The sequence below is a fragment of the Euwallacea fornicatus genome, chromosome 5, assembly GCF_040115645.1.
Source record: "Euwallacea fornicatus isolate EFF26 chromosome 5, ASM4011564v1, whole genome shotgun sequence".
Classification (NCBI taxonomy): Eukaryota; Metazoa; Arthropoda; class Insecta; order Coleoptera; family Curculionidae; genus Euwallacea; species Euwallacea fornicatus.
This window is the reverse complement of record NC_089545.1, coordinates 5,092,374-5,105,772: the sequence shown is the minus strand read 5'-3', so window position 1 is coordinate 5,105,772 and position 13,399 is coordinate 5,092,374. Positions and strand designations below refer to the sequence as shown.

General features: G+C 40.5%; 3 protein-coding genes across 4 annotated transcripts; all 3 read right to left on the bottom strand.

The window, feature by feature from the left end:
* Positions 1 to 76: 76 nt before the first annotated feature.
* On the bottom strand, positions 77 to 8,941 carry LOC136339145 (ankyrin repeat family A protein 2-like). 2 transcript variants are annotated; one of them, XM_066282151.1, is made up of 7 exons: positions 8,819 to 8,941; positions 7,571 to 7,726; positions 7,223 to 7,523; positions 6,437 to 6,657; positions 2,743 to 2,872; positions 2,540 to 2,680; positions 77 to 1,064 (listed from the first exon to the last, which is right to left on the bottom strand). In XM_066282151.1, the coding sequence occupies exons 1-7, from the start codon at positions 8,879 to 8,881 to the stop codon at positions 526 to 528; spliced, it is 1,551 nt and encodes a 516-aa protein (XP_066138248.1). In that variant the 5' UTR covers positions 8,882 to 8,941; the 3' UTR covers positions 77 to 525. The 2 variants fall into 2 exon arrangements, with proteins under 2 accessions (XP_066138248.1, XP_066138249.1); XM_066282152.1 differs by having other exon boundaries at positions 742 to 1,064; positions 2,739 to 2,872.
* On the bottom strand, positions 8,035 to 11,798 carry LOC136339146 (dipeptidase 1-like). Its single transcript, XM_066282154.1, has 7 exons — positions 11,595 to 11,798; positions 11,187 to 11,525; positions 10,971 to 11,134; positions 10,700 to 10,914; positions 10,438 to 10,623; positions 10,091 to 10,360; positions 8,035 to 10,031 (listed from the first exon to the last, which is right to left on the bottom strand). The coding sequence occupies exons 1-7, from the start codon at positions 11,700 to 11,702 to the stop codon at positions 9,769 to 9,771; spliced, it is 1,545 nt and encodes a 514-aa protein (XP_066138251.1). The 5' UTR covers positions 11,703 to 11,798; the 3' UTR covers positions 8,035 to 9,768.
* A 487-nt stretch (positions 11,799 to 12,285) lies between these two features.
* Positions 12,286 to 13,382, bottom strand: Chchd3 (Coiled-coil-helix-coiled-coil-helix domain containing 3). Its single transcript, XM_066282418.1, has 4 exons — positions 13,167 to 13,382; positions 12,802 to 12,914; positions 12,634 to 12,747; positions 12,286 to 12,581 (listed from the first exon to the last, which is right to left on the bottom strand). Exons 1-4 carry the CDS (start codon positions 13,276 to 13,278, stop codon positions 12,378 to 12,380), a joined length of 543 nt encoding a protein of 180 aa, XP_066138515.1. The 5' UTR covers positions 13,279 to 13,382; the 3' UTR covers positions 12,286 to 12,377.
* Positions 13,383 to 13,399: the final 17 nt, after the last annotated feature.

The following is a 13,399-nucleotide window of genomic DNA, read 5'->3' as shown; positions in this document are numbered from 1 at the left end:
GTGTTTATTTTTGACGTGTTGTTTATGATGGGAGGGGTGGGGTGGGGTATAGGGATAATGGTAAGAAAACCCCAACTCAACAAGTTTTTTCTTTTTTATAAATATTTTTTGCATATTTTAAGGAAATTATTATTGATAAAATATCCTTAGTACGATATAGCAATATAATAATTATTATAGAATATTGATTAAAAAATTGTTTCTTTGGTTTGGTCCGTTAATATGCATAAAGCCAAGAACAGGTTTATTAGGCAACTATCACGCCGCTCTCGTAAATTTGCCACTGAGCGGTCCAGCCCAATCCGATCGACGTCACGCCTCCAACTTCGATTACGAAGGGTGCTCAAAGTTTACTTTAACACAGGTTTAAATGCAACCTTCTAGGAAAAATTCCTCATCTACTAATACATATATAAAATTGGTGTTTCATTACAAAATAGAAAACTTGAAACAATCATCGACAAACAACCTCAGTAGTCTCACTTCGATTTTTTTTTAAATCATTCATTCTTTTTTTCTGTCTTTCTATTTTTTCTTTTTGCCTCTAATAGGCCTGCCCGCTCCCCCCTCCTTGTCGTTATCGCCTTCGCAATGCTGCAAATTGTTATTGGGATGATCGCCATTGTTATTGACCAAGGTGATTTGTAATCGAGGAACGGTGAGGGGCCGGAGGAGTGATTTTACCATGGGCGGTACCGACCCTGTACCGGGAAGCACCGGACTGCTGGCGCATAAGGCAGCCGACGTGAGTTGGGTGACCAATCGAGCACTGGAAAACGTGTCCGACGATGGTCCGGAAGACGTGCGAAAAACCTTTTTCAACTTAGACTTTAGCCCATTGGAAGGCGGCGAACTTATAGGCGGTATGGGCAGTACCTTACCGCCCATTACCACCCGGCTCGTATCGTTCTCCATGCCCCAATTCCCATACGACGTGGACCGTTCCAGGAGCCTTTGACGGGCGTGCTTTTCGATCACGTCTGCGCAGACGTAACGGCCGCAGAAACGCGCCCATTGATCCGCCCTGAAGCCGCGCCCGTTGTCTCGTAAAGTTGGATTTGCTCCTAGAAAGGTGTTGAAAAACTTGAAGCTCCCTCGTAAAATCTGCTAAAATGTTTTCTTCGTATATTTTAAATTTCGGAAAATCAAGTGACGAAACTTAAGACAACTTCGTTATTTCAAGAAAATTCATTCAGGTCCCGATAGCATTTGCGGTTTTAAAGCACGCTAGATAGTTCCAAAAACCTTTTAAAACTGCTTTCTTTCAAGAAGTTTCGTCGCGCCGTAGTTTAAATTTTCTCAAACGAACATCTAAAAATAAGGGAAAAAACCCGTCTCATCGCGATTTGTAAAAAATATATCTTTTGTTTGCTCCCGCGAATAATTTTTGTTCCTTTCAATTTCGCACCGCTGTCACTGAGGGAATTTATCAATGTCGATGATCGAAGAGTGCTCTTATTTACGAATATTAACTTGACATGGCCATCGGCGGCTAAAAGGATTTTTAAAAGTACCTTTGTCATTTCTATGAAGTTCACAGTAACTGTGATAATCAAAAAATCAGAAGCGTGCTGTTTTCTACAAAAAAATCCTTAATTAATTTCTTATTGAATCTCACCTCGTATGATTTCACATTAGGCAATTAGCAATACATTTACGTATCTTTAACGATGTCTCTATGACAAATACGAGGGAATTTGAAATATTATGCATCAAATTTTGCCGTCTATCGGCAACTAACGGCTGCTTTGTGCCTTATCCATTCCTCTTAGATCCATGCCACCCTTATTTCTCCATTTCCCCGGTACGTGAAGCCTTTAAAGATCCCGGTTACGAACCATTTTTTGACGGCACATAAAGCTCTTTTACGCTCTAGCTTACAGGTAAGCCAACTTTATCGCCTCATACCCCGTTCTACCTGAGAATAAACTGATGCTGTAATATACAGGGGTACTTCCACGTAAGATCGCAGTTTCTTTGATAGTTTTGGTGTTGCCCTGGACGAGAGGGAAAATTGTTTGCCTGGTGCCTCTCCGATTGAAGTTATTTCGAGCTTTTCCGACTGTATATTGTTGTTACGCCTTCCGACCTGGTTTACGTTGCTTCTAAAGGTGTCGAATCCACCGACGTGTCTCCAGGCTTAGAAATAGCACTACAAAAGCTTTGTGATGGCGATGAATAAGCCGCTGCAACCGGCAGGTGAATTTGGGTTTAAAACATTCTAGTGCAAATTCAATCTAAAAACCTAATTCCCCCATTATTAAAACGAACAAACATTATCTTAAAGATAGTTACACATTTAAAGTTAAATTTTGAAGTGTTTTTTCCATCAAAATTTCAACGGTATCGTTCATATAATAACTAGTGTTGAGCTATTTTTACTTCATGAATTTCGGGAGAGAGCAAACGTTTAAAACTGTTTATACCTCGAAAAAAAGCGTTTAACTCGCGGAATATTTTTATCGACCTTTTTGGTTCGCGAATGTTTATTGTTCTGATGGATTCAAGAGATGGATTGACACCAAACGAATGATCTTACCGGCGAAGAGCAGCAACTTTGCGCACTTGTTCCGCCCCTGAAGAGCTGCCTTCATCAAAGGGGTAAAGCCCAGGTTGTTGCGGGCGTCGATTTCCACCCCCCGACACCTGCTCGCCAAGAAGTTTAGACATTCCACTTGCCCTGCATTGGTTCTTTAGGTAATTTTTGCCATACGGGGTGGAGAGCTATTGGGGTATACCTACCGGCCTGGGCGGCGAAATGCAACGGTGTGTTGCCCTCGTTATCCGGTTTGTTGGGATCCAAACCGGGGACTTGCAGCAGAAGCTCCAAGACATCGATGGTTCCGTTTGAGGCCACGTGGCTAAGGATCGTCTGGAAATCAATGGAAAAGTGAAATATTTGAAATTTTACAAATATAAAAAAAATCCGGGCTGTAAAATGTACTATTCTGATGAATGCAGAGCTAATCTTAGCAATTCACCCCCCCCCCCTCCCTCCAAAAAAAAAATCCCGATTCTGAACTTAAGTTACGCTTCGTTTCAAAAAATGCTGACTTTTATTTGGGAAAAACTAGTTGTTTTATAAGGAAATAGAAAGGGAAATCGATTCAAAGTGTAAGAGGAGTGGAATTTCTGGTACATTCACCCAAAAATTGGGATCAGCGCCATTCGACTAAGCCTCAAGTGTCAGCTTAATTTTTAAAGTATGAATGACGACATACACAAGCATACAAGAAACGTCTATATGTCGAAGCTGAAGGGCGAACGCGTCAACTTAATCGTGTCACCGCCGCTATTTCTCTATTAATTATTTACCAATGTGCTCAATATAGCGCCAGCTGCGTAGTTCAGATTATAGCGAATCGTTGAGCCAATCAGCTGTTCAATTAACTTTCCTTTAATAATACGTAATAATGCGAGAGGGCTTGTATCCCATACAAGTAACCCATCAGGAAGATTAATCTTCCATGGATCAATTATAAATTAAGTATTCTGTTGCTGACCTAAATAATATTGTTGTATTGTTTGTGTATGTGTGTGTGTTTGTGTGTGTAAGTGACTGACCTAACAAATTCAGCTGCAAATAATTGGCATAACCCATTTCGAGGGATGAAAGATTAATTGAAAATCTCGACAGATCTGGCACGAATGGTCAGTCACCTTTAGAGGTCGCCCTATAAAACTAGAACATCTTTCACGTGAAATTGCCGTAGAGCCGAATGCTCTAATGGGCTTTGATCCATCTGATGCGCGACCCATAACCTTTGCGACATATACGTGTTGTTACGTAAACGACCGGTTACTCACGAAATGATAATGTAAGAAATATCGAGCGGAATTGCGTAATTTTCGAGGTGATTTACGTGAATCATCCGACGTTTCGGCGCGAAAGTCATTGCCGAGGCCTCGTCAGAGTTACCAAATTGCTGGGAATTAAAACAATAAACTGAAATTCAGAAAAGCTATTGTTTACGTTGGCAGGCCTGGATTGTTTCCATTGCCAAACGATGATTAAATGGAGTAAGCACATTATTTGTTTACAGATTTTTTACAGCATTGCGAGCCTTCAGCGTCCCCAACTCAACACGCACATTTTTCCAGCCCCACAGTCGGTGTTGATCCCCCTTTTAAAGGCACAAAATAAGGCCAAAACATATGAGAACTTACGACATCAAATGAAAAATAACCGTCAGATGAAAACAATTTGCACCGTTAAATGATTGAGGTGCCGTGCTTTATCACGAGAGCTTTTTGGTTATTTTAGGTGTGCAATGACGCATGTTCCTTTCAATGTTCGACATATTCGGGCCCCTCAAAGGGATCAATCGTCAATAGCGCATTTAATAAGCGATCGTTAACGTTTATCACGATTTTCGTTGGTATAGCTATGTTCGGCTTCTGCTCCTTTCAGGTCCAGGAAAGCAAATAGTACTTTGCACGGTATACGATCTGTAGTGTAACCTATCGGAGAGAAACTTTTTTTCCAAATGATGACATTTATCCAGAGTGCAACGCACTGTCTGGATGCCTAAATGTCTCAGGTCGGGCTCCTTGCCAGGACGATTACTTTATTTATCTCGCACTGCTTCAACATTATTAAATGGAAACTGGCTGAGGCACGAATTGAGACGAATTTCGTTCGCGAAACCAACAAAGGGAATAAAGCAAGGAACAGTTTACATAGTGTTTCAACGCATGACCCTCATCAGGGCGGCAAGAGCGAAGTGGGCATGCATGAGGAATTCACCCTAATTTCATTATTATTTGATGCTACGGGTGACAATTTCAAGTCATATACAACATTAAATCATGTCTGACCAACACCAAAACTTTTCTTGAGATTCTTGTCAGTACGTTCCTGATTTATTTTTGGGAATCGCGTCGAAGATTTAAAGAAGATAGAAAGTTTTTTTGCGCCAAATAAGTATTTTTTTATCAGTGGCGTGGCTTGGCCTAGTTGATCCTCTTAATAGGATAATCTACTAATCTAAGTAAATGCAACCGCACACTTTGGCCATTAAAAACGCCGCATTTTTTTACTATGCTGCTTTTAAGTATACAACGCGCCGTAAACGAATAACTAAGTACCATGACAACCCTATTTAAGGTAACGGAGGCAATAAACTGATCTAATGAACCAGAGCAGAACACACAGTTCGACCTCTATAAAATGTCAATCGTAATCGGCAACCGTAAAAAGCTCGTTATTTGCGGTAATGCCCACGATGTTTCTTTAATTTGCGATTTACTTAGGTGGAAATTGAGAATTGTTGTAAAACGGCTGTTAAAACCTGAAATAAAGGCCACAAACTGATCAATTTAATTAGAGAATACTGCGTAGTTTTGGCAAACTTTCTGACTTCCAAACGTTTAACCGAATATTCCAGAAAAACAACCTGAAAATTTTGGATATAAGTTTGATGGAAAAACGATTCCAGACTGACCTAATTTCTAATATTAATAATAATGATTTCTTCGTGGCAAAAATAGCGAGAACTGTCCTAGAAATGTCCGTATAAAATGGCCACCTGTTGGATCCAACGCCACCAGTAAACATGCAGGACACAATAAAAGGATTGCCGGAAATCAATATCGGGCAGTCGAGTCAACAAGTCAGCTTCCTTCTCGCTTATTAACTTCAAATCACCGTACAACTTATATATAAACAAAACGATAATCTACATTCACTACTTCTATTTGACATTTCGGTCAATGCGAATTATTGAAAGCCCCTATTATTCCTATGAGTGACCACTGATATTTGTTTCGCGATGGACATGTGTAGTCTCTCGAAAGTTTCGTCAACCATAGAGCATTTCTCGTTTCAGGAACGCATTTTCGTTTACATATCGAAGCATCACGATACATATACCTTTTATTGTTAGAAATACGATACAAAAACTCTAGAATTTTGGTAAATAACACGTGTAGCACGCTATTTTTCAATATTTTTACCCTATCAAGCAGTTTTGATGTTTTTTCAACTGAATTTTACACTAAAACTAACAACACGCAATTGAATGTCAATAAATCGGCAAATTGCGTGCAAGGTCTACGAGATAGATTTTGTGGAGAATATCAAATGGTCCAAAAACTCGAATTTCTAACAGATCGAAATTTCATCCGAACTCGTTCGTCGTTGGTAGGGCCAATGGGCCCCGTATTTGATAAACTAAGGAAATTTTTAGATTTTAATGCACGAAATACTAGGACTATATAATAGTTTAACTAAAATCGAAAATTTGGTCGTTTCTACCAGCCGGCTATCCAGAGGCGTCGGAACGAACCCTTCAGCTTCCACCGTTTTCAAGGATTTTTTTTTATATCAGTCATTTTTTCGCATTTTGTTATTTTGATTTAGGTATCCACATTCAAAGGGCCAAACACTCTCATTTTTATTATATATGCATAGGGTGAGAAATGAATGAAATCTCACCCTGCCACTGGAATCCGTAGCGTTCAAATCGTTCTCGGTCAATCCCATGGTAAGAGCCCTGCGCAGTTGCTCGCGCAGCGCATTGTCGTCACCGTCGCGCGCAGCCCTCAACAGTACCTGCCCCCCAGGAGACAGCGGCGACTCATGGGGGGCTTGATTGGATGTAGGGGACAGCGTGCCTCTGATGTAGCGTCCAGTGGGGTGGACTCTGTGTCTGATCCCTAAAAATAACCCCGAAAACACAATTGAAATAAATGATGGTTAATTGGGTCTAAGAGACTAAAGTACCGGCGATTTAACCTATCGGAAGATAATTTTGATTGGAACCACAAGAAGTATGTAATTATTAACAGTCCTTGTTTCTATGGAAATATTCCTTATGGTCGTAAACTTATCTTCAGCTTGATTTTGTATCTATTAAACTAAACGTCTGATGTCGTTCAGGCGGATTTTCTTCTGCATATTCTAATTGCAGAAAACCGTTTATGCAAAGCAGTTTTCCTGCGTAACAAGTGAACGTTTGAAATTTCCAATTAAGAATGCGCTCCTGCTCTATTCTCTAATGTAGAGCGGAAACCCAGTTTACTCTTTATTAAGCTACAGCGGGGCTTAATTAATTTAACGAGTTTTGTTTGTATTGGAAACGTGAAACGTGTGCAGAAAACGATTTTTTGGGCACACTCTGATGAAACAAAAAATGGTTATAGTTATACACCGTGCAATGCGCGTCATTAACATTGAATGGAAAAGTTCTATATCTATTATACAACGTGTAACAGAACTTACCCGGACTAACACTTACAGGAACCTCGACCCTTTCCTCGAAATCTCGTCGTCGATCCTGAAGACGCTCCTTGCGAAACTTGTCGAAACGTCGCGGCAAACTAAACTTGTCGACGCTCGCGGCGCCCAGCGACGCCTTCTCTGTCTCGCTCTGCTTCGCACCCGGTCGTTGACTGAACGCTTTTTGGGTGTTTACGTCGAAAAGCAAAATCCCCTCCGAGTTTTCGAGCGACGCCGCATTTTCTGAATCTTCGACGCCCCTGACACCCTCTGGGGCGGGAAGCGCGAAGCGCACTTTCCTGGGCTACAGCAATTTTCTGGACACAAAACAGACATCGGCACGTTACTTACAAGTCGAATTAGCTGTTCGCTTTTCCGCCCCTTAATACCGTCCCTACGAAGGACCAAAGGTCCTGTGATGTTAGTTTTAGGTCCCACGGGACCGTACCGCAAGGAAGGTAGTTCCGAGATTCTCGTTGATTTAGACACGGGGCCGACGCCTGACGTCTGTATGACAACAAAAAAACGAGTGACACCACTTCTCCTCGTGTCATTCCAGAAAACAAAAGCCGTGGAGTAATCTAATCAAGTGTGCGAAATTAGCGCTTGTACCAGGCGCCGATTTAATCAAAGTTCGGGGTTTGTGTACACAGACGCAGGTGAAAGGGCGAAGTGGTGTTAGTTAATGCTAATGGGGCTGAAGTATAAATGGGCTTCGACATAAACAGGGCAAAGACTGAATAAAACTTTTGCCTTCAGGGAATGGCAGGAACTGAATTTAAGTTTGTAATAATAATGCTAAATCAAACGGAGGCTTTCAACTTGGAAAAGTTTTAATAGGTTTCTAACTATGAGCTACCACGACAGTTTACGAGGGGCATATTTTTTTCAGTCAATTTTATCTATTTCTTTTACATAGATTTACAATTGAGCTTCACATAATTTTTCCATTTTCACTTCCATTGACCCAATTCCACCTCTTTCGCCACAAATTATTCCACTAATTCTGGCTTTTTTCAGTCCTAACCGAATTAATTTTGAGCAATAAAAGTATTACGTGCTTATTTTTTTGAAGCTATAAAGTTGATACCCTTATCGCGACGAGGAGGTTTTCAATTTATTGCATTAAGTTCTCGAAATGTGTTTAATTGCATGACGAATCGTCCCTTTAAATATAAATAGCGCACTTTATCATGAGTCACAAATAGCCTGGATGTCCTTCGGTGCTGGAATATTATGTATATGTTGTGCAATACTCAAGGTTACTGTAGAGTAAGACTTATATTAACTCGCTAAAGTCGCCAAATTTATTTGAATCCATCCATGTGAGAGCTACATGAAGTTCATTAATTGATTTAAAATGTAGTTCGCCCGGTATCACAAATACCACAGCTTTTTAATATATTGATGTCCGCCATTTAATCAAGAAAATATTATATTCGAGATCATTTTTACAAAAATTGATTTTATCTTTTGCTGTATGATAAGCTTAGAAAATTAATTATAAATGTATTTAATGAATTGTGTGGCATTCAAAGCAGTGATTCACAGATCTAAAAACTGAGTTTTCAAATATTAATGTTTTACTAAGTAACTTACAACAAAAATTACTTCTTTTATACCCGATCTCACAGTGCAATTTTCACTTCTGATGGTGATCATTTCACGAGAACTAAAATTAATTTGCGAGCTGATATAGAGGAACCTCTTATTAGTGTAAGTCCGGAGCGTAAACTAACGGGTTGTGGCTGTTAGTGAGATGGTGCTCGCGCAATCATCCATTGCCGCTTTGAAGTATGTCTTGTGGCAGAATTTTCCTATTTATATAAATTGAACGATTAATTGCTACGGAAGATGAAAAAGATTCTACATTCATTCAATTTTCATATATTGTTCTACATAAATATTTTCGATTTCTAATATAAACATCTAAACGCAACGACAGGTAAAATATTTTGTGCTCCGTGTTTGGTGAAACAATATAATATTTTTTACTCTCTATAAACATTAAATCCCATCGTCGATGACAACAAAATATATTATTTAAAAAAAATATAAGTCGCGGTCACATGCACTCTCATAAATAGCACCTATGAACTATATTTTTAATAGTAAATATGTAAAACTCATAGCTGAAAGCCTAAAAAATGATACATTTCCTTACAGCTATAAAAACCACGAAATTTAAAACTCTATTACTTCCTTCTTTCAGTATAATAATTATTATCCAAAAAGGGTTTTTATCAAAACACTCAGTCGCACACTGCTAAGTACAGGAAGTTTTTCTCTTCATACAACTGACGATATTTAAACAGGGCTCAATAAGAACCCTATAATGCAATGCAGAGACCAGTTAGGGGACGAGATTGATGAGCACACTTATATAGGTATAGCGGTACCTAAAACTTTTTATAATAATAATTATGAGATTAGTACACTTGTTCTGCCCACTTAACAAGCTGAACACATCCGATAAGAGATAGTTCATTAACTCGATAAAAAATCAAAACCAAATCTTTAGACCTACTTAAAGACAATAAAAACAGTCGTCAGGAATTCTTAGAAATACACTCCTCCACCCCCCTTCTGGGCCCCAGCTCCTCCGAGGGCTTCAGATCCATGCGTCTAAACTCCTCCCTAATCTCTTCCACCCTCTGAAACACTCTCAGGAAGTTCAAACCTGCGAGAGCTAGAACGTCCTTTTCGGACCACGTGGGATCCGCTAATAGCTCTGCGAACAAATAGGGGTAGCGGGACACGTCTTGCAGCCCTGAGGGAGTCACATTGATCCCGTCATAACCCGCCCCAATCCCTATAATCAAAATGTATTATACGTGCGGATTTAAGGGGGCTAAAGTTCAAAAAACCTACCGACATGTTCAATACCCGCAATCGCTCTTATGTGGTTAATATGCCGAATCACGTCGGACATGGAGGCATTAACGCTGCAGGCCACGTGATAGGCGTAAAAGTTGACCATCACCAGGCCACCATTATTGGCCACCATCTTGAGCAGATCGTCGGGCACGTTCCGCGTCGAATTGCAGAGGGCGTAAGCGGCTGAGTGGCTGAAGATGACCGGAGCTATCGAAACGTTGATGGCCGATTTGGCTGTGTATATTGAGGAATGCGACAGATCCACTGCAAAACCAATTCACCGCCCAAGTCAAAAGTCAACAATTATTAACTCGACGGAACGTGCATCTATCCCAACTCACCGATCATCCCTAATCGGTTCATTTCTCTAACGACGATCTTGCCGAAATCACTAAGCCCATCTCTAGTGATAGTGTCCTGTCCGGTTGCCCAGGCAGTATCACAGGAATGTGTTATTGTTAAGTATCTTGCTCCCAAGTTGTAAAAAGTGCGCAGAACGGCTAGGCTGTTCCCCAAAGCGTGTCCTCCTTTATATAAAATGAGTCATGTATTGTTCATGTGTTATGTATTGCAAATAACTATATATCAGATAATATAGTTTACCTTCCACGCCAATCAACGAGGCAATTTTGCCCTGTTTATGAACATCCCAAATTTCTTCAGCAGTCTTAGCCAATTGCATGTAAAGAGCCTCGCGCTGTACTAAGCGTTCAATAGCGTCTATCTGCTCAAGAGTAACTTGAACTGCATCTTTGTGCTGCGCCTTACAGGGCACGTAGGCTGACCAAAATTGAGCCCCAATTTTCCCTGCAATCAACCTGCAAAATTGCCCTTCATTAATTCGCCCTTCATTTATATGTCTACAATACTTTACTTTGGCAAATCGGTATGCGACCACTTGCTGGATGACCAAGGTTCGTCGCTTCTAATTCTGCTCAAATTCAACCGATTCAGCTGATTATGTTCGAACTTCCGTAGATTCCAAGGTAGATCGTTATGTCCGTCTACCAATGGAGAGTCTTTCAGCAACTTTCTGACCTGCAGCAATTTTGGTCAATGAGCGGGAAAATTTGTTTTGCCTCTAACTGACCAGTTCCAGCCGTTCTTCGGCGGAGAGCTGTCCTAATTCGTGAGGTCCTAAAGCTAAAGGCAGTCCTAGGCCGGCAGTGAGGGTTGCTAGCACCACACACACCACCAGGCAGACACACCAAGGGCCCCGGAAATTGTTCCTGATGCTCGACTCACTTCCAGAACTACATGAGCAGGAGTCGTATTCGTAAGGGTAGTACAAATTAGGGCCTTGGTGCTGCTGCTGGTAGTTGCGGATCACGTCATGATAGTGGGGCTCTCCGAGGAATTGGGCTTGATTCACCACGTTGAAGGATGTTTCTCGGGAGAGCGCGGGGTAGCGGGGACATGGAGGGATTTGCTGATAATGAAATACGATAAACAAATGAATAAATAACAATTTTTCCGTAAATATATGAATCCCTCGCACCTGGTAATCTAGAAAATTCCCATATCCCATATGGTCACAAGGACAGGGACATTCTCGTATGTGCTGCAAGAGCTCTGGATCGAGCCCTTCGCAGGCCCGGTGGCCCATTCGGGGGCCCCCGCAGCATCGATCCGGCTGCAACGCTGCAGCTGCCCGACCTGGCTGCGGCACACGATACCGGACTACTGCTCGCCAGTTTCGCGAAGCTGAAGCTGGATTGTGGACCGCGAGTGCCACATTATCGGCTCTCGTACTAATTTTAGTACAAATGCCATTACGGCCTTTTACGACAGCTGCCTGATTGTACTACATTTAGTACAAGTTCTTGCTGTAAAGGAGTTTTACTTACCTCTATATGTGAAGCACACCTATAGGTTGCAACACTTTAATGACCTGCTTTCATTATTATTTTCCCGTTTTATTCTCGCGTTTGCCAAGTTCTTTCAGGTTTGGTTAAAAGAAATTACGTATTAAAACTGCAGGTAAAAATGCCTGTTGGGGATGCGGGATTTGTATAGAACGAAGCGGGCACATGTGTCACGGCATTTTTTCGATATTGCACCGCTCTCCCACGACTTATTTTCCGTTAATGTTCCAGGACACGGCGGCGGAATCAAGTCATTATCAATGGCTTTTAAAACTAGAAAGATGATTTGACATCTCTGCCACCAATGTCAAGAAATAGCGAAAATAAAAATTTAAACAGAAATTTTATTGAGGCAATTCTAAACATAATATATTACAATATAATAAAGCACCTTCTATCACTCAAAATCCGTATTTCTACCCCTTACTGGTCGCCATTCGACTGGCTAGTAGACATGTTCTCTTGGAATCAACACACTCTTCAAAAGCCTGTACTATTTTCGCACAATTCATAGAACAATTTACATTATTCCTGTAACACTCCATAACAGCTTTTTTGACATCTAAACATGGGATTTCTTTTAATGTTTGCGACGGCTTGCCAGTCTTGAATTCATTTAGCTACAATTGAAATATTGTCACACTGTTCTTAAATATCTTTGAGAACACTTACAGCTCTCTGGTACTCTTCATCCATTATTATTTGCATTTTCTTGTGGTCATCTTCCAGTGATCTAAGGCGATTCTGCCAATACTCATCATTCTTCTTTAATTCTGCTACATTGGCCTAAAAATCATCCTGCTTTCAACAGAATATCTTTAAAGGGTTTATGAGACTTACCTGCCGAATTTGAAGACTGGTTAGTGATGGTTCATACAAGTAAACTGGGACCCCTGTGGGAGTGTGTGATATTATTGGCAAGTGGGGATAGGTTGGTTCTTGGTCTCTTACCGCTGTAAATAAATTGTTTTTTTTTTATAATTGAAGAAGTAAAGCCTTTTTGGGGGGGGAGGGTAAACAGGCATTATGTAACTTGGCGTTTGCTCATAAATTTGGATCCGTTTTGGAGCATAATATTGATATGTTGTAGCAATTGTTATTTGGGGCTATATTGCGGTCAGAGAAGTTTAATATTTTTGGAATTCTTTATTAAATTTTTAGTTTAAAATATTAGATAAAGAGAAATTTGAGGTTAGGAAACTCACTTTTGACTACTCCTCGAATTCTATCGACTACGTCGTCGGATACTTTAATTACACTGGTGGGGTCATCGTTTTCAACAATTAAGGTCCTGGTTTTGCTCGGATTGGCTCCCATTTCCTGGTTTTTCTTGATTTTCCAGTTTTATTCAGTGAATATATTAATTGATCTACAAATTTATTTAATCATGACATCATTCTAAATTTTTATTTGTATGACATTGATGTCATTGTCAAAA